Below are 21,430 nucleotides of genomic sequence, written 5' to 3'. Positions count from 1 at the left end.
GTGAAAGTTAATTTCAGATTCAGACTTCCTTTCCCTTTTGCCTTTAACTGGGGGAAACCATACCATTATCATGCCATCTACATTGCAGCTTTCTTCCATCTTTATCTTCAGTTCCCATAAACCTGTTGATAGAATTTGGAGGTCTATACCACAAGCAGTAATAATGTTTGCACTATATAAACATGTTTTTTACAAATCTAAAGGCAAAATAGGACCCTATTTTTGTGCTATCACTTCAGGGAATTAGAAAACATTAGGATGAATGAAGAATTTGTGAGAGATGTGACTCCAGTTTGAGGTCAGAATAAAGAATTTGTTACCATATCCTTCCAAAGACCTAATGATTTAGTGGTCATGAATAACTAATACCGTATTAGATAAGGCTTAGAAGACCTTCATCAAGGACATAATATCCTGGGTGTTCTTGGTCAAGCCATTCAAATAACTTCTTTGACTTCTTCCTGAAGTTTGAATATTACTGACTTAGAAACCTAGATCTATAGAAGTGTCAAGATGCTTAATTGACATAGAAGTACAGATAAGCATGGTTGATCAGCCAAGAGAGACTAATTTGTCAATAAGCATTCATTGATTCCATATTTCATGGCAGGTAGTACGTAGGGATGCAAAAACAAATGACTAGTAATCTAGTAGAATTTCAATACATGCCTGTAACTATTTACAAGATAGAACCTATCATCGAGCATTTTAGAGTGATATAAACAGTGCCTTAGGAATTCAGAGCAGTTCAAAGCATTCCTGGCTGAATTTTTATTTTCATAGTAGTTTGTGGTACCATTTGCATTACATTAGTGTCACAGCCCATATGGTCTCAGTAAATTAAAGGTAAACACATTTCTAGCCATGTCTTTAGTTTACATTTTAATGACATTAGGGCTATTGCTGTGATGCTGTGTGCCATAAATAGCTCAGGTCTCTACAGATGACATCCACTATATTTAGACATTGTGGAATACTTATTATTGAGGCTAAGCTAAGAATTCTGTCATAGAGGAAAAAAAGAGAATCTTCCTGTTTTTATTAAAACAGGCATTCTGCATTCTCTATGACTTTTAATATACCTTAAGGTTTTCTGTAAGCACAGTGTCTTCTGATGAGATAAGTAAATGTTTACAAAGGACCATCTGTATACTAAACTGTGATGGATGCTAAAGATTCAAAGAAGGCCAATACATGGTCCCTGCCTTCCAGAAAAAGACTCACAGACTTCTGGGGATGTCAGAATAGAACAGATAATTACAGTTTGATGTTGTACATGCTGTAATCCAATTTGCGGGAACATTGCAAAGGAAGTAACTAATGTATCCTAGATCTAGACCTCTGTGGCTGGAAACAAGATTTTTTATTTAGAAAATCAACTTTGGGAGAATGTGGTGAATGCAGACGTCAGCAAATCTGCTAATGGGTTAGAGATACTTACACTTTCTTAATTCCGAAAAAGCTTTGTGCAGTTTTGTGGACAAAAGTCTACAAACATTGCTGAGTCCTTTGGGGGCATTTTTCACAATAAATGAGTTTGTACGTCTGTTTCAGATCTTGCTCTCTGTCACTTCCCTCTCTTTTCCCCTTAGATAACTGACCATGTATGTAGCTCCACGTGTTTACAAACTTGTTACATCTACATTTTCACAACTTAAACTTAACTGTCTGTTCTAAATGATCATGTGTCGAAATTTTTAAAAAATCAAACAACTGCCATTTTTCCCCAGGTCGATTTCTGCATTCTGGATAACTTTCTGAATCTATAACATTTCTAAAGTTTCTACTGAGTTGTAGCACTACGGAACATACTAAACTGTTTTATGAGTAACCTCTCATTTTAATCTGAATTTAAATACAATCAAAACTATTAAGTTACATTAAAAATAAAAATTAAAAAAACTATTAAGTTATGACTTTGGAATAAAAACATTAATAAACTACCTTATCCAATAGTGTTTTAATTAAAAAAGAATCCATTTATCTCTATAAATGGATTGGCACTTTGTAGAAGAAAGTTGAAGCTGTCCACTTGAAGCACAAAAAGAAATGTTAAAAAACCACAGTAGTCTTCCTGGGAAATCCCATTACTAATGGATTTTTTTCATTAGTAATGGGCTTTTTTCATTAGTATTGAATATTTTTACACACTCTGAAAACTGTAGTTAACAGTTTGTAAAAATGGTGTGTATCCAGTTTGGCTTCAATATGAATACCATGGGGGTTATGCATCAACTAGGCAGTCCCTAAATATACATTGATTTCATGCATTGATTTAGCCAACATTTTTTGTTTATTTGTTTCTATTTCCTACTGTGTGTCGGGCTAGTTCTCAATTTGAAACACTCTTAATTCCAAGAACTTAAACATGCCCAAATCCCAAATTCAAACAAATACTTTAATTCATTCAATATTTTGGCCCCTGCTTTGGCAGCATATACACTAAAATTGGAACGATACAGAGAAGATTAGCACGGCCCCTGCACAAGGATGACATGCAAATTTGTGAAACATTCTATATTTAAAATATATGTATATATATTTTTTGGAATCTGATTTTACGGAGATTGTGAAGAAGAAGTTGACTATAATTTATTGTTTTGAAGAAGTTGTATACAAAGACTTAGGAAATAATTGATTCTTTGTTAATTCTTTTCCTTAAATATATAATATGGATTTATAGTTTGTTATACTCATGTTATAAATTGCAATGACCTGTGTCTTTTATTCTATATGTTTCAAACCCACCAAGCACAGGTGACAAAAGAATATTTGAGTTCTATTGTATTTCGACTGGAAGCTGTGCTTCTTCACTAACTTCTCCTTGATAAAACCCTTCTTGTATAAAGTTTCATTTTGGCTCCCTTCATATCTGAAAATCCCACACTCTCAACAATCTGCATTAAATATTTACTGAACTACTATCATTCCCTTAGCTCTTGATAGTGACTCTGGTTCACAGCTGGCTTCTAGGGCAATTTATCCACATTATAGATTCACATTTATGTTTTGACATAAAAAAAATTGCCCTATGTCCGAAGTCCATATATATGTTTATATAAAATTCAACCTAGAAAATTTCACTTTTTATTTATGAAAGAAATAGACCCAGCATGAAGAATGTGTATGATAGATTTTCCTGATATGAAAATTGTAAGCATTGTGATTTTTCTGCTTTAGACAGCTGAGGTGGCATTAGCTAATCTCAAGAACAAATATGAAAACGAAAAAGCAATGGTGACTGAAACTATGACGAAACTTAGAAATGAACTGAAGGCTTTGAAAGAAGATGCAGCAACTTTCTCATCCCTGAGAGCAATGTTTGCAACAAGGTAATAGTTTTTCTTGCGAGATTAGGTGTGGTACATGGGGAAAAGACTTCAAAATGCCCATGTTCATCTTCGTGCATCGTGAGTGTTACTTAGTCTGCCATCTAAAAGGGCAAGGTGTAAAGAAAATACATGAGATTCCACTCTGACAAATCTAAGATAAAATCTTTTGTGCTGTTTTCCAGAGCCCTCTACTGGACACACTGGATCAAGCAATTCTTCTACATACAAGTGTTTTTATTTATTAATTTTTAAAATTTTTTAATTTTTTTTAATTTTTTGGCCGTGCCGCACGGCTTGCAGATCTTAGTTCCCCAACCAGGGTTAGAACCCGGGCCCCCAGCAGTGGAAGCAGAATCCTAACCACTGGGGTCCCAGGAAATTCCCCATACAAGTGTTTTTAAATTAATATAATAGATATTTTTTCTAGAGCCTTATGTGCCCAAAAGAATTAGACCAAAAAAAAAAAAAGAAAAAAGAAAAAAAAACACCTCCAATAAGGGGGAAAAAACTCACTTCCTAAAATAGCTAAATATTACATTATCATCACTGACATTTATTTCTGTATACATAAAAGTGTTTATCATTAGCAAGTATTTGTGTGAAAAAGATACTTTGTAATGAAGATTAATATTCATCATATCAGCTAATTACTTTAATATAGTGTGAATTAAATTATAATTTCTAAAATGTAATTATATATATCACCAAATTTTTCACACTGCCCAACTAATTATTTAGACAAATATTACTTATTACCTCCCCCCACCAGTTTTATTATGAAGCACCACTATATTTTATTTTTTAGACTTGAAATGACTGTCAAGAATTATTGATTCAACGTTTTCAAAATCTTGAGGTGTTCAATATAGTGTTGCAGTTTTTTTGCTGTCACAATTCAGTGCCAAAACAAACATAGTTCTATATTTTATATGATGCAAACTTGGTACAAAATTCACAAAGCATAACTATGCTTATGCTTTATTTACAGATTCAGTAAATTACTTACATGTAGCTGATATAATGTAAAAAAAAAAATCCTGGGCCCTGGAATCTGTCCAGCTTCCTTTTAGTGTCAGAAGAGAAAAGGCTCAAACTCAAACTTTGTTATTGACTCTTGGAAATAGCAGTGAGGTGGCCGAGTGCCTAAGAGACCACAAAGTTACAGGAGAACTGAAGGGAACTGACTTCTGGGTCTGAGCACAGTAGAGTTTGGGGAGTAGAATGTCCACACCTCTGGCCACTATGGCGGTGGAGGGCGGCAGGATGGAGAATGGGTTTGGTGCACAATGCCCCCCTCTTTGTAAAGGAAATCAAAACATTTTTAAAGGGACATTTAAAGTCTCGATCTGGTTTATATAAGAATTATTATCCTCAAATAATGCATTTTCACAGAAATTTGTTTTTTCAGGTATATTAACTGCCTTACTCCATAGTATTCTTAAAAATATTTTTATCTAACCAATTAAAATAAATCCAGGGTCCTGAAATCCACATTTTATTTTACTAAGCCCTGATTTTTCTTATGATATTCCTACTATGCTTCTTGACATTCAGTGTTAAAGAAAATGGAACCCAGGAGATTGGGATTGACATATATACACTAATATGTATAAAATAGATAACTATTAAGAACCCGCTGTATAAAACATTAAATTAAATTATATTTTTTAAAAAAAGAAAATGGGACCCACCTGGATCTCAAGTTCTTTCACTACAAAGTCTGTTCTTTCTTTAAAATACCAAAAGTCTTGTGTTAATTTCAAAGTTTGTACAATACATTTTGGGTAACTCCAGAAAGTCATTAACTATCTTCTGATTCATGGAGAGCTCTTACTATCTTAGTAGGTAAATAAATGCAGAAAAAACTCTGAATAATTTTGTGAATAATTCTTCCTTCCAAATGTACATATGCTTAGGTGTTACTTTGGGTAGAAAAAAGACCACCGAGCTTATCCTCCTGCTGCAGCACAAGTATCAAACCTGAATAAAGATGTTCCTGACAGCTGGCTATATCTGTTTTGAAACCTATGCAAATCTTGGTTTGCACCTATTGCTTTATCATCTGTTTGGGAAATCATTGAAGATACTCAGGTTTCTAATTCAGGCAAATCTGCCATATTGAAAGCAATAGCAACTACAATCTGTACTCAATTAAAATAAAACCTATAAATATAGATAAAGAAGTACATATTTTCTTTACAAATATTATTATTCTTTTGCATGCTACAGGCATAAACTATAAAGCTATTGTAACACATCTACAATGCTGTGAACATTACCTGAGACTTTACTGTTGGTTCTTCTGCAACCACAATAACTCTGTCTCTGGGGTTTAAGATGCCACCTATTAACAATGTCCCCATATATACTTCATTGTATAGATTAACTATCAGTTATTGAACCTGCTCTGTTTCCAGTTTTCTACTATAATAGATTACTTCCATTGTGATCTAGGAAGACCAGTGTTCCAAATATCTAAATTCCAGTAAAATTCATTACTTTCAACTTAAGTTCCAAACTTAATTTCACCAAGATTTTCTCCTGACCACTTTTCTGTTGTGGTTCCAGATGTGATGAATATGTCACACAGTTGGATGAGATGCAGAGACAGTTAGCAGCTGCAGAGGATGAGAAGAAGACTCTAAACACTTTGTTACGAATGGCTATCCAGCAAAAACTCGCCCTGACCCAGCGGCTGGAGGACTTAGAGTTTGACCATGAGCAGTCCCGTCGCAGCAAAGGCAAACTTGGAAAGAGCAAGATCGGCAGCCCTAAAGTAAGTGGGGAGGCATCAGTCACCGTGCCCACCATAGACACTTACCTCCTGCATAGTCAGGGCCCACAGACACCCAACATTCGGGTCAGCAGTGGCACTCAGAGGAAAAGGTATGCATGCAGCGATCTTCATAGTATGGTGCAGTGGCCAGATTTTAGTTAACTGCAAAAGTTAATGTGCTCTTATTGTGGAGGATGGAGGAAGGAAAGGAAGGGAAAAACTGGGAGTGGGTGTATCAATGGGCCTTGCCAATGTTGGTTTTTCCAAATTAAAACCTTTGGATACTTGTGTTTATTTATTCCTTTCTGTCCCCCACACCCCATCTCTTGGTTAACCATAATATACTTTTCAAGTGTCTGTTAACATTTTTGCTGTTCCTTGTATGCATAAATGTGCCTCTCCCTTACCTCCAACCTAAAAATTGGTAGACAAAAAGGTCAATATTAAGAATGAAGCTATGTTTTACATGGGTGATAGTTTTAATGGCAATGGTGCTACTTACCAGCTTCTCTCTAAGGAGGCAAGGATATGAATGTGTTCTCTTAGGGGAACTTTTGTCCATATTCCGAAAACTGGTGACTGACTGAAAGGTGATGTCTCTATTTAGGTCAAATAGAATGCAATATGTATAGTCTTTTTCTTAAAAGCAGGTTTTTGTGCTTTTTCATTTGTTATGTGAATATTGTCCAAAAGTCACTTGTATGGTTTTTAATGGCTTGATTTTATGACCTTTTTCCAGAGTCCTGGATGTTGAATTACTTACCCTGTATATTCAGTTAATAGTAAAGTTTTTATTTTAGGAGTTTTCAGTTAAGAATCAAACAATATAAATATTTTCTATTTATGGTTCAAACTGACTAACTATAATAAATCTCTTTTCCAGTATCCAGTACAGTTTCCAAATAGGGTTGTATCCTGGTATGGAAACTAAACATTTAGTGAAAATCTTGATTTACTTGTTAAAAAATTTTAAATGCCAATATAAATAATGTTGTCACTGGTGAGGCTTTGAAAGGTAATTAAAGTAAAACTTTTTTGTTTCCTATATGTATTTTCTTGGATCTCCTGCAAGACAATTTTCACCTTCCCTTTGTGATCAGAGCCGTCCCAGGACTTCAGGGGCTTCCTACCTACAGAATTTATTAAGAGTTCCCCCTGATCCCACCTCCACAGAATCATTTCTTCTGAAGGGCCCCCCTTCCATGAGTGAATTCATCCAAGGGCACCGGCTCAGCAAGGAAAAAAGGTTAACCGTGGCTCCACCAGGTAAACATTTTTTCCTTGGGTGCATGTGATGCAAATGGTGAGTTGAATAGACAGCTCTCCCCTTCCTTCCAACCACTCACTCCCACCCATCCGCAGAGTCTAACTTTAATGACGGTAAATTCCTACAGTTAAAGTAAAAATGCCTTTATACCTCTCTTTCGGTTTCCTTCTTTACTCAGCCAGACAATCATTTCTTAGGAGTCTCCAGCGACCTCCTTTTAACAACAGTCAAGGATGGAAAATGAGAGTTGGAAGGAATGGGATAGCTGAAGGGAAACTAGCAACAGGCACAACACAGGACACACACAGTCAGGTCCTATTTGCAGTTTGGTAGCTCATAGCAATTCCATCTTGGTCAAATTTTGTCATTTTCTTCTGATCATTTTTAATGTAATTTCAGTAAAGGGAGCCATCTTTATAAAAAGCCTTTTGGGCTGATCTCCTTTTGTAGTGACTCAGAATGTCTCCTCAGTTATAGAGAACGTAAAAGTAAAATCCTCTAAGGTTTTGCTCCTCAGGAACATTTAAGGTCTTAGCATAATGTTCTTATAGTTTGTAAGCCCTTATTGATTTGTGCTTACCAGCATGCTCACAACTTACTTTAGCTTCACTGTTTAGCATTTTTCTTCTTTCTTTTTTTAATATTTTTTATTTTTTCTACGAAAGGCCCCAATTGAAAATGTGACTTCTGGCAGATAAAGATCATCCTTTTAGGAAATCCCTGCCTGCATGCTAACTATAGGTCAGAGATGGTACACAGGAATTCTGTGAAACAAAATAAGCCCAAAGGCAGCTGTTATTAGGCTATTGCAGGGAATGACAAATTAAAACTAATTCTAGTTAGTTGTCAACAGTTAGAAACTCAGGAGATTTCACCTGAACAGCTGTATTTCTGGGCTCCCTTGAAGGATTCTGAATATCTGGCAGCCCTAAGTCTGCATTCATGCATGTCAGCAACCTGTTGGATCTATGTAGTGCCTGCTGCTTTTAAACAGGGCAAACTGCAGTTCACCACAGGGCCTCTCGCTCCCAATTACTTATATCCAGCCTGCTGCACTTGTTTCTGTTATCTTCCGGCCCCTACTGTAACCTTCGAGTTTGCCACAGAATTTTTCTTTTTTTTTTTTAAAATTTACTTCAATTTTACCTTAATTCCTTTTTGGAAACCTCAGCCTTTGGATCTCTAATACTGTACTTTCCTTACCTGATTCATAAGTCAGCCTACTGATTGGGATTAAAAGATATGGTGTGGAAATTTATAGCAGAAGTTAAACATTCTAAGAATGTTTGAGGACATAGGTAGTGATAAGGAGTTAGAAGAGCCTTAACAGCCAAAATGTACACCTAAAACAAAAGGCAACAACTCTCCTGGATGTTCCTCCTTTCATAACTCTTATCCTCTTCTTTTAGACTTCTTTGGAAATATCTGTGAGTCACCAAAGTGGTCCTGTTTCATCAGGACACCTAACTTAAATAAAACCCACAGGTCTTTTTGTGTTCCAACTGGACTTAGTAGCACTATCTTCTAGAAGTTAGAAAATAAATTCTGTGACTACTAAGTAACCCTATTGTATTTTAATTTTAAAAGTGACTTATCAATAAGATTAAAATTAATAATAAATATTAATAACTATTTTCATTTTATGTATGACTATTTGATGCTTGTTTACATTAATATCTATTTTACATCATTGTCATTACATTGTGGAAACCACTAACAGATATCATAAACTTTTCTATGTTACTGCCTAGTCTTATTTTTATTTTTAAAGGTTGTAGCGTAGATTCTATTTCAGATATTGTTATTGCATTAATCACTACTTCCTCTCTTGTTAGCCTCTGAGATGGTTTTCCATTATTTGTTATAAGATTCTATTAGGAATAGCATGCATTCAACTTCTCATCTATTTCATTTTCTTCTCAAGAGTGAGATCACTGAGTTAAAGTATGAACATCTTTATGTTTTTTGCTCCATTTTGATGTGCTGTCAAAAAGGGCATATCATGTACTAAAAGTCCAACATTTTCACACATTGACTCTTTCTACAACTTTATAGACACTGTACACATCTTGCAACTCTAAGGCTAGTCAGCATACGTGAATGAGAATACTATTATGTGGTCTTAAATTCTTTAGTGTTGAATAATGAGAAAATGCCATAGGCCTTAGGAATGATTGCTATATACAAGATTAGAGAGAGGAATAATGTGGAATTCAGAATCGTCATTAGGCCAGAAAATCATTTTAATGACAACTTAGCATATTGATAAACCTTATATTTTTAACCATTTATTTGAAGTTAAAATAATAAAAGCAGGAAGAAAGTAAAGCTGTTATTATAGCCTGAAGAATTTTTAACTGGATATCATGGAACCAATCAGATTCATTGTTAATAAATTCTTAAATCAACCCAGCAACATTTTCTAAAAAGTTCTGGTTAAATGAATTACTATAGAAACTGACTAGCCAGCTACACCAAATTGTAGCTTCTAAAAATATTTGCACTATTGACAATATATATTATTTTTCCTAGGCTGAACTATATTGTATAAAACATATTAAACATTATTTGATGCTTTTACTATATGAAATGTTTTCATTAAGCTGAGGAAGGGAAAATATGCCATATATATTCAGTCCTATGCAAGAAATATCTTAAACCCATGGGAAATAATAGGTTTTATGAGTTTAATATGTTATTATTATAAATTTACTTGCTGGTAACAATATATATTCATCACTTTTTTTTTCCATACGCGGGCCTCTCACTGTTGTGGCCTCTCCTGTTGCGGACGCGCAGGCTCAGCGGCCATGGCTCACAGGCCCAGCCGCTCAGCGGCATGTGGGATCTTCCCGGACCGGGGCATGAACCTGTGTCCCCTGCATCGGCAGGCGGACTCTCAACCACTGCGCCACCAGGGAAGCCCCCAAAATATTTTAATATATCTTTTTAGGTGATTTTAATTATTCTAATCAGCAGTGTAAGGAACGTCACCAAAAACGGAGGGGAGCTTAAACAAGCTTTATTTGGGAACGCTCCCGGGCGAGGTTCACTGGTCCGAGAGAAAGGGGCCAGAGAAGTCGCGCCCGGGTGCGGGCGCGAACAAAATTTATAGGGGTGGACGCAGGGGAGGCGCTTGCTGTGTGAAGCAGCCCCCTTTTTTGGTAATCTTTCGGGTGTTGTGGCAATGTCAGGTGTTGGTTGCATCAGCCTCAGAGCCGTTGGTTCCGCCCCTCGGGGAGCGGGAAGACCGGGGCCGAGTGGAAAGTCCCGGGTCTGTTTCCTGAGCAGGTGGAAAGTCCCGGGCTGATGCCACTCGTGGGTTCGGCTGCATCAACCACCCTGGGGGGGCTTCCGTCTGACTCCCTGGGCCCTTCCCCGGACCTGCTGGCCTTACCAGCAGATATATAGGTTGTTTTCTATTGTGGATCATTGAAGTAATTAAATCAATAAAATGATATTAGTTTGTTTTGGATCCTTTGGTTGAGGAATTGGAAGAGGTATAAATCTCATTTAACTTTTAAAACAGTTACATAAACAGAACACAAAATATTATTTACCATATATAAGGAATATTTTCAAATAGATTTCACTTCTATGAGATGGTAAGCAGAAACCACATCTTCTTCAAGGCAGAATTTCTTAATTTCTGGGAAATCAGTTCTAGGATAGGGCATTGATTTTCAAAATTAGTAGAATGTTTTGTGCTAATTTGTTAGTACATTGTACTGATTGATTTCCAATATTACTAAAACCTTGTGGAGGAAAATTCTGGCTATGGCTCTCTCTCTGCTACCTCAGCCCCTGAAATCCCAGAGTTTCCAGCCATGGCTTGTTGACTTTCTTGTTCTTGACTTTATCCTTATCTAGCATACAAACTCCAGCGTCCTCCCCCATGTGCCTACTAGAGCTTTGATGAACTTGAATCAAAAGGGGCCCTTCTGATATCAGCAAGTTTGCAATCAGGCAGCAGATAGTATATCTTCATAATATCAGTGGTTATTTTGTAGCCAACATTGTATCTCAATGCCTTCACTACCTAGGCCTATATAATTAATAAAAACTTACAATTTAATCAACAATTTAAATCAGTCTACCAGAATATGTGAAAGGAATCTATGCAGTTCATAGGCCAGAGATGTTATGTCTGTAGTAAAGACCTAAATGCATCATTTGTACAAGTGAATTAGGGACCCAATTGCAACATGGGGGGCGGGGGAGTGCTTCCCCACACCGAGCAATTCTTTGACACCAGCTGGGTGCCCTATGATTCAACTCAATTCTGACACTATCTACCCGGAGATGGCATCAGATTCCACGGGTTGAGGACTGAGTCCTACAAGACTGCCCCACCCCCCACTTCATACGCCAGTTGCAAGCCCGGGTCATTACCTGTGTTTCTGACCCACTGCAATAGATTGGGCTTCCCACGACCCCTCCTTGGACTCCAGGCGCCAGTCCAAAGTCCAGGTTGTTACCTTACTTCTGAACTACTGGCTATAAATCAGAGGTTCCCATGACCTGCTCTTCAGATTCAATTAATTTCCTACTTCCTTGATCACCAGTTTAGTATAAAAGGATGTAACTCAGGAAGAGCCAGACAGAAGAGATGTGGAGGGCAAGGAATGGGGATAGGCGCACAGCTTTTTTTGCCTGCTCTCCTAGAGCGACACTCTTCCCCCAGTCTCCGCGTGTTCACCAACCCAGAAGCTCTGTGAACCCTGTCCTTTCGGATTTTTATGGAGGCTTCATTAAAGCATGAGTTTGATTAAATTGTTGGCCGCTGGGTGATTGATTGAACCTTCAGCCTCTCCCCGGAAGGTCAGGTGTTGCAACTGCAAGTTCCAACTCTAATTCTGTGGTTGGTTCTCCTGGCAACCAGCCTCCGCCCTTAGGTGGGGTCCTAAAGTCATTTCATTAACACAACAAGAGGCACTTTTGTCATTCTCAGCACTTAAGAAATTCCAAGGGTTTGGGGAGCTAAGGGTCAGGAATCCTGGACGAAGACCAAATATACATTTCTTATAAATCACAATATCGAAACAGGATACAAAGAAATCTGAAACTTGAAAAAGCAAGTTTGAACTCCCTTCTTGAAGTAATAGCCTAAGCAGTTTGCTCCTCGTGAACCTGTGCTTTCCTTGTAGGAGCTTTTTCTCTTGAATGTTCTGCTTCCTGTCCCTCCCTAGCTCTCTCTTTTCCTCGCTCCTTCCCTTTCTCTGAAACCATTACTGAACTAATGTGAAAGAATGGTATTGTTTTGAAATCTGAAAATTTTCTATATTTTAGATCTTAATGATTTTTAAAGCAGCTTATAAATGTATTAACCTTAGTATGTAGTCACCCCTTTAGTAATAGATACAAACACGTTCATTAGTGAAAATTGTCTTTACGTTTCCGTATATTCAAACAGTAAACATGTATTTGTGTTTGTTGTATTGCAAAGCCTATGTTCTTAAACATGTACCAAAACCACATTTCTTTCATTAACTCATTTCCTCATTCGTCAAAATTTAACAAAATATATTGTGCATCTACTATGTGTCAGGTACTTTTTTTGGCTTTTGGTATAATGTGATGATATTCAAGTAAAACATCACCTCTGTTCTCCCCTTTAAGGGGAAGTAGATAAGCAAATAAGTAATGATATTAATAAATGTTCCTGGTAAATAGAAGAGTTGGAGTGGTGAGGAAATCCTCGCAGAAGAAATGCAAGCACTGGTCATGGTAGGTAACTGTAGACCTTAATAGGCAGAAGGTACGTTGCCGAGTCCAAGTTCGCTCTGCTTGCCGCACGGCAGACCAGTAAATCAAGAGACGAGGTGTTGAGGCAAGGAATAATGACTTTATTCGAAAAGACAACAGACCGAGAAGACGGCAGACTAGGATCCCCAAAAAACAATCTTATCGGGGTCTGGATGCCAGTTTCTTTTATGGAACAGAGAGGGGGAGGAGGTGAGGAAGTAAAGTAAAAAGACCATGTATCTTGCAAAATAGGAGGGGATGTGTTAATTTCTTCTTTCCTGCAGCCATTCACAGGTGGGCAGGGTCAGATTGTCTTCCTGTGAGCTGAACAAAGGCACTTTACTTGATGTTCAGGCAGAGGGGCAGGGTTCCCTGAGGCAGGCCATTATGCATGATTATAATAACAAAAGCAATGAAAAGCAAAGTTTAAAGTCAAAGAAACAGATCTAACATGGAGTCCGATTTAGCTCTTCCCTGTTACAGTTCCCCACTGTCAATGTCCATTCCATAATCTTGTGGAAAAGGGGCGATGACCATTCTAACTGTTTCTTGCTGCGTCTCGTCACATGGATCTTTCTGGGAATGTCCACCATAGGTGCCAGTTGTTTCGAATGTTGAGATTTTCTATGTATGGGAAGATGCAAGAGGCTGGGCTCACTGAAATCATTCCTTTGATATGTGCCTCAGCTATCTGGGGCCTGTATCCTGTATTTTCACATTCTGAGTTTCCTCAGGGCTCACTGTGGGGAGTGGCTGTAGTCTGATGGCTGCTAGATGGCAGGTATTCTTCTCCTTCCCTTTCCTCAGGGCTCACTGGCTCACATTTGGAGGGCTGCAATCACTGATGCCATTTCTCAGATCCTCCCCTCTTGGTCAGAAATTTGAGCAATATTTGGGAGACATTTCATGATCAAATTTTGTCCCACAGCGCTGGGAAGTTCATCCCAGATCAGGTGAAAATTCTTGATATGCCACTCCAGGTGCTAATTTTTGGATTAGGCCTTATTGATAATTAAAGATTCTCCAGATCCTCTAATTATGATCCAGGAGACATTTTCGCTTGTTGCTTCTACCCATACCTAGAATCACACTGTAATTATTTTGTTATAAATGTGATCTATTTCCTCAACATGTTTAGGCATAGAGGTTTTGTTGGAGGCCTGGTTACACACTGGGTACTGTAAGAGACAGCAATCTTATAAAGTAGGATATAAGTAAATGCAGCTGGTAACACTGACGAAGACATGGTGCAGCAGGGAGGCACAAACAATTTGGAAACAAAGAACACATTAAAACAATGATTAGTATAACTAGTTGTAATCCAGTTGCAAGAATTAGCGACCAAAGGAACCATAACTGATTTAATGAGCCACTTGCAGTTTCACTGTACTGGCCATGTATGCAGAGCTTAATCTTTGAGACAAGCATATGCTACTGGCAGGATCAACCAGGTAGAGATAAAAAGATAAATGTTTCATCTTTGTTTACAAAGGCATACTTTATCAACTTGTTGTAGGTCATAGCATAAGAGAAAAGGTTTTTTTCTGAAAAACAAAGAATAAAGCCAGTATATTTTCCAAAGTCATAAAGTTATAAATCATATTTACCAGTTCATTCAGTCACATGTAATTAATTCCTGTTGATCTGGGTGAAGTAATCAGGTTTTCCATTAGGTTTGTCATTTGTTACCCAGTCCAGTGATATTATCTAAAGGCTATCAGAAACTAATTGTTAAAAAGTTCCTTTTATGAGTCTTCTTGAAAATCTTCATTTTGTAAAAACATCAGGACAAAACTTAAAGTAGCCTGGTTAAAGATTGGAATACGGACTTCCTTGGTGGCGCAGTGGTTAAGAATCCGCCTGCCAATGCAGGGGACATGGGTTTGAGCCCTGGTCCAGGAAGATCCCACATGCTGCGGAGCAACTAAGCCCGTGCGCCACAACTACTGAGCCTGTGCTCTAGAGCCCGCGAGCCACAACTACTGAGCCCGCATGCCACAACTACTGAAGTTAACACGCCTAGAGCCCGTGCTCCGCAACAAGAGAAGCCACCGCAATGAGAAGCCCGCACACCGCAACGAAGAGTAGCCCCTGCTCACTGCAACTAGAGAAAGCCCACGCACAGCAATGAAAACCCAACAGAGCCAAAAATAAATAAATTTATAAATAAATTAATTAATTAATTTAGTTAATCCTGACCATATATAAAACTTTCTCAGTAAAATGTAATTCCATTCCTCATACCTTAACTGAAAACACACATTCTACCATACTGAAATGTTTTATTATTTTCAGTAGCTTTAAATATAAATTAGAATCCCTGACTCTTAAAAACCTTAATTTCTAGTGAAAACCAAGAGGCAAATAATAGTTACCAAAACCTGGAGAGACTATCTTAGATTATTTTTAGAACATAATTATTCTTATAGAGTTTACGTAAAAGCTCTTATCTCGTTATTTACTTTAAAGTTTCATCATATCAAGTTATTTTTCTGGCTGACAAATTTGCAACAGATATAAGATTTCATTTAACTTCTATTAAACCTAGGTCCAGTGAAAGTATTATACTTAATGTTGATGACTCTAAAGACATGTCTACATTAATTAGATCAATAAACGTAAACAATAATATCAGGTATTAATTTAATACTGAATATTTCTCAGTTCACATGAACCTGAAATTCACTTAGCTTAATTTCTCTTGTATTTAGAATTGTTTGATTTGTAAGCGCTTACTTTTCTTTAAGCCAATTAAGTAGAGCTCATTTACAAGCTAACCTCAGCAATGTTATCCAAAGACAAAGACACACACAAACACACAAACAGAGAGACCTCATGGTTCTCATTGCAAAATTTCAGCCCCGAGTCAGGTACAGCCATGTAAAACCCATCAGTTTACAGAGAGTTTGGATTAAAGTTGGGTTTCTGGCAGATGGAAACCATTCAAGCTCCCTTGTCTAGATGGCTAAATCTTAAAAGACACTTAGGATTTCTATTTATCTTTGACAAGTCAATTTCTAAATTACTTTACCCTCTTTTCAAAATTTGCATTTTAAAAAGATGGCAGAGATGAGGGTTCCTGAGAAGACCAAATAGGACATTTGCATCTCAAAAATACAGGCAAGTTTCTCCTAGGATGACTTTGTTTCCTTCTCTGGGGTTTCCACGGGCACCATCTGTAGGCTTAAAGCTTGCTCCAGTGGGACCCTGATGTCAGGCTGTTCTGGCGAAAAAGTTACTTGAGCATTTAATTTACAAAGGCGACCTCGTCCCAAAACGGGTATTGGACACTCTGGCATATATAAGAAGCTATGTTTCAGGGTGAGGTCCCCTAGTTGGCATTCTAGACGTTTAAGAACGAATGGTTTTGTACTTCTCCAGAAACTCCCGTGACCCAGATAGACTGAGATGTTTTCTGTGCCACCTTCGTGTTTACCACGGAATATGTGGCACCCGTATCTATTAGAAAGTCAACGAACTTGCTCGCCACTGTCAAAATTATCCGGGGCTCCTGAGGGGAAATTAGAATCAGACGCCTCAAGTCTAAGGGAGTACCCTGGCCACTTACAGGATGTCAGCACAAGGGAAATTGCCCTTCTGTGGAAATGGCTACCAGTCCAAATTGGGTGCCCTGTCGGGTCTTAGATTGTGATACTGAACCAGGTCCCTGTGCCTCGGGTGTTAACACAGAAAATTTTATTCGATCCCTATGGGTAGGGGAAACAGGAGGCAGTGAAAGGAGTGAATATGTTGGTGGCATGGGGGCAGTTGGAACAACTGCTGGTGCAGCCTGCTTGGCCAGTGGGGAAGTTGTATGAGCCAGAGGAGAGTTTAGGTTTTGGAGTACCGTGTCCCCACTCTCATTTTCTCCCTCTTCCCCTTGCAGAACAGGTTCCCCTTTGGGTTTCCTTTTAGATCGCTGCACCGTAAGGTGGCAGTCCTCTGACTCCTTTTCCTCCTGATGCAATAGCATAAATGCTCCTACATATGGAATCTCATTTCTTTTCCCTATTCTTTTGCAAAACACTTCTACTGCGAGATCGTATAACAATTGAGTGAGCCATTCAGGGGCCATAGCTCTTCTGATCCTAACATATATTGGGTCCACACCCTATTACAATAGTATATATGTCTTTCTTAGTCATAGGCTCATGGCTGTGTTTTACCCAGTTATCTAATATATGCCCCAAAGGGCTCTCCTTTGGGATAGATGGAGTATTTCCCATTTTTATATGTTTGATAACACCAAAACACAAAAGACGCAAATTCCAACACAAAAGGCACAAATTCCAACACTGATGCACACAAAACCAAAACCAAACCCAATAAACTGGTTCCCAAAAAAATCCAATGACAATTCCTCTCTCCAACAGGGTACCCCAACCAAAGAGATTGGCTTGTCCCATAAAGGAAAAGCCCAAATTGAGGGGTGTAATATATTCCCGGTGTGCACGCCAGAGCGACTTACCCTCCAAAATCGAGCCTGTCAACTCATAGAAGTTTGTCGGTTCCTTGCTTCATCTGCCAAACGCTGGGGTAACCAGTGCTGTTTCAGGGAGTTTTGAAGGAAAGATCCTCAGGACAAATGGTCCCGGCAGCTGCTAGGACCTTGCCCCAATATTCTCTGACCAGGGCCTTCTAGCCACGAGCAGCAAGGCTCCTGGCTGGCTAAGCCAAATTTGTTACTGAGTCCAATCTCGCTCTGCTTGCTCTGCTCGCTACCCAACGGGCCAATAAATTGGGAGACGAGGTGTTGAGGCAAGGAATAACGACCTTATTCGGAAAGCTGGCAGACCAAGAAGATGGCAGACTAGGGTCCCCAAAAAACCGTCTTACTGGGGACTGGATGCCAGTTTCTTTTATAGAGCAGAGAGGGGGAGGAGGTGAGGAAGTAAAGTAAAAAGGCCATTTATCTTGCAAAATTTCTTTTCTGTAGCCATTCACAGGTGGGCAGGGTCAGATTGTCTCCCTGTGAGCTGAACTAAGGCACTTTAATTTAACATTGGGGCAGAGGCGCAGGGTTCCCTGAGGCAGACCGTTATGTATGATTATAATTACAAAAGCAATAAAAAGCAAAGGTTAAAGTCAAAGAAACAGATCCAACATGGAGTCCGATATAGCTCTTCCCTGTTACAGGTGGGGGTGCAGGTGTGGGTAATGAGAAAAGCCTTATAGGAAAGGAAGTCAGCTTGCACAAAGGCCATGAGCTTGGTGCTAGAAACTGCAGCAGGACTTGGGAGTGATGGAAAATGACACTGGAAAGGCAGGCAGGGACTTGAAAACAGAGGGCCAGGTTAGTGAGAGCAGACTTTATTCCAAGGGCACAGGTAACAGTTTTAAGAAGAGGAGCAGATTTTTAGTATATAAGATCACCCTGACAGCGAGGTGGAGAATGGATTAGATGTAGGTAATGTTACCCGAAAAATTGGGTTCACCTCTTGGTGGGTGTCCAGCCAAAAGACACAATCAAGCCAAAGAATGGGAGAAGGAAGGATTTATTACTTGCCACAAGTAAGGAAAACACCAGGGATCTTTCCCAGAGCAGTGTCTCCCCAAACAGCAAAATTGGGGAAGTTTTAACAACAAGCATATTCATGAAGGGGCTTGGTTGAGTCCAAGCTTTAGTTGATTGAAGTCAGGAGGGTCAGAAAAGGTCAACATCATCGTCCCTTAGGTTCCAGTTGATCTTGTGGTTAAGTACTTCAGGCTAATCTTTACCATTGAAGCAAAACTGGGAGTTTTTACAACTGAAATATTATGTTTGCTATTGTTACTTCTCTTGCCTGATAACAGGCAATGTTTCTGCATTCTTTTGTTCCCTTAAGATTACTGAGAACTGTTCAAGGCCAGGCTTAGATCATAAAATGGCTTAGGGCAGGGCTTCCCTGGTGGCGCAGTGGTTGAGAGTCCGCCTGCCGATGCAGGGGACATGGGTTCGTGCCCCGGTCCGGGAGGATCCCACATGCCACGGAGCGGCTGGGCCCGTGAGCCATGGCCGCTGAGCCTGCGCAACGGGAGAGGCCACAGCAGTGAGAGGCCCGCGTACCGCAAAAAAAAAAAAAAAAAAAAAAAGCCTTCTCTTAAGTCAAGAAAGCCATGCCTGGTTCTCTTTCTCCTGGAAGCCCCTGCCCCTAACTGCTTACAGTAACACCTGACGTAAAGAAGCAACTATAGAGTCTAATGAAATGTGAAATGAGAGGTGGTGGAGACTCGGAATCAAAACTGTGAGGAATATGAATGTTTACAAGTGTTTGAAATCAAAGAAGTTCATCTCTACGCAAAAGCCAGCGTGTCCCGTGTACATACATCCTGCTCTAACTGCCTGTGCTTCTTCATCCTCCCGTGGTTTGTCTGTGGAAGGAGCTCGGTGAATGCTAACTGAGCTGACTTCCTGAACTAACAGCCTCAGTGGTTTTTTGCCTAAAGTGTGTTTTTTCCTATAGAGGCCTCTCCATTTTTGTGTGTTCCACTTCCCCATATACTTTCGTTTTCCACAGGATTCAATTCTTGAAATAGTAGGAGTGAACAGCATTCTGTTGAAACTTGTAATCGTTTAGGGTTGTATTTGCTTTTAACATAGCTTCTACAGAGTTTTCCCCGGCAGAGGAAGGCTTGAGCATTTTCTCATGCTACAGCATGTTGCCCTTAGTTTGGAATCTGCTAAAACAAAAGTTAATTCAAAAATACTAATTCACAAAATTACCAACCACATGTTTAAAAATACATTTTTCTGTCTTGCCCCAGTGTAATATGCAATCAAAAATTTGTTTAAAAAATTTTGTTCAAATTTTAGTGAATCATGTATGCTGCAAGAGTATTTTTCTCTTCTTCTGGGTTAGCTCTGATTCATTTTACAGTGGAAATTTGCAACACCCTTAAATTTTGTTTCAATTCTTTCAGTGTTTCTTCAAGTAGCAATTCCATTTTTACAGGAAGTCTTTTAGTATAGAATGATCTTTGGTTGGAATGTGCGAAGAATGTCATCTGAGAGTTATATCTCTTCTTTAGATTCTGTCCATCTCTATAATGACAGATAGCTAATTGAAAACTGCTAAATACAGGAATTTATCTCATTTTTTTTTCAAATAGCTCCATATTTGCTTTGTTTAGATAAATATCAAATATCCTCCAGTTTAGAGGAGTGTTTTGATTTTCATCCAGATAACTAGTTTCATATAAAAATATTTTGGAATTTTAAGATTTTTTTCCCTTCCTTGTTTTCTTTTGCAAAGGTTTTAAGCTAGATGTCTCATATATACCAGTTTTTCTATCGTGTGCATAAATGCACAAAAATTATAAAGAGTTTTCTGATCCCTTGTCTCCATCGGGTAGAATTAGCCGCTTTGTCCTCTACTCCTCACTATAGACAGTACAGTCACAGTTTGTCTTAAAATCAGATTTCTCTATGAGTCTGTAAGCTTTTGGGCAGAAATCTTGCCTCTTTTAATCCCCAGGATCTTACACTGTACCTGGCACATAGAAGGCCCTCAGTTTATTGGATAATTGGTAATTAGTCCAAATTTTCTACGGTATCTCAAAATATACAGCTTTCATATTCATCTCTATATGTAGTTCTTCTGATATACAGAATTATAGTGCATTTCAGATGTAGTTTAAAGTAGGTGATGTAATAAAATCTATATATAAAAATTGCGTTTGGAAAATTTTCAAATGAGTCATTTCTCTTACTATTTAATATAGGCAGCATATGTATCATTTGAAGTTTCTTTGTTTGGTTATTTTAATATATTATGCCTAAAAATCAAGGCAATTATAAGAAAATATTCACTTTTCTTTGGCCACGCCCCGCGGCTCGTGGGACCTTAGTTCCCCGACCGGGATCAAACCTGTGCCCCCTGCAGTGGAAGCATGGAGTCCTAACCCTTGGACTGGTGGAGAATTCCCCTGAAAATATTCACTTTAGAGGGCAAAATTTATGAACCCATGTAATACAGACCAAAATGTTGCATATAAATATATAGGCTTTCCTTACATATTACTTTCTCTTAATCTTTTCTTTAATAAATTTATTTATTTATTTATTTATTTATTATTTTTGGCTGTTTGGGTCTTCGTTGTTGTGCGTGGGCTTTCTCTAGTTGCGGTGAGTGGAGGCTACTCTTCGTTGCGGTGCACGGGCTTCTCATTGTGGTGGCTTCTCTTGTTGGGTAGCACAGACTCTAGGCGTGCAGGCTTCAGTAGCTGTGGCTCGTGGGCTCTAAAGCACAGGCTCAGTAGTTGTGGTGCACGGGCTGTAGGCGTGCAGGCTTCAGTAGTTGTGGCACACGGGTTTAGTTGCTCCGCGGCATG

At 38.6% G+C, this 21,430-nt stretch overlaps 1 protein-coding gene and 1 non-coding gene across 3 annotated transcripts in view; both read left to right on the top strand.

Moving 5' to 3' along the window:
- The window catches only part of BICD1 (BICD cargo adaptor 1), a 196,842-nt gene that overhangs the window by 156,881 nt on the left and 18,531 nt on the right, over nt 1-21,430 (top strand). The window contains exons 6-8 of one of the 2 annotated variants that reach the window (XM_060165196.1): nt 3,181-3,332; nt 5,901-6,218; nt 7,181-7,374. In XM_060165196.1, coding sequence (XP_060021179.1) covers nt 3,181-3,332; nt 5,901-6,218; nt 7,181-7,374 — 664 coding nt within the window. The remainder of the gene's footprint in view (nt 1-3,180; nt 3,333-5,900; nt 6,219-7,180; nt 7,375-21,430) is intronic. The other variant, XM_060165194.1, reaches the window with a different exon arrangement.
- Nucleotides 2,423-2,525, top strand: LOC132530146 (U6 spliceosomal RNA). The gene has a single exon (XR_009543702.1). It is a non-coding gene; the product is annotated as a U6 spliceosomal RNA (small nuclear RNA).

Source organism: Lagenorhynchus albirostris, chromosome 11, assembly GCF_949774975.1.
Source record: "Lagenorhynchus albirostris chromosome 11, mLagAlb1.1, whole genome shotgun sequence".
NCBI lineage: Eukaryota > Metazoa > Chordata > Mammalia > Artiodactyla > Delphinidae > Lagenorhynchus > Lagenorhynchus albirostris.
This window is presented reverse-complemented; position numbering and strand designations above follow the sequence as displayed.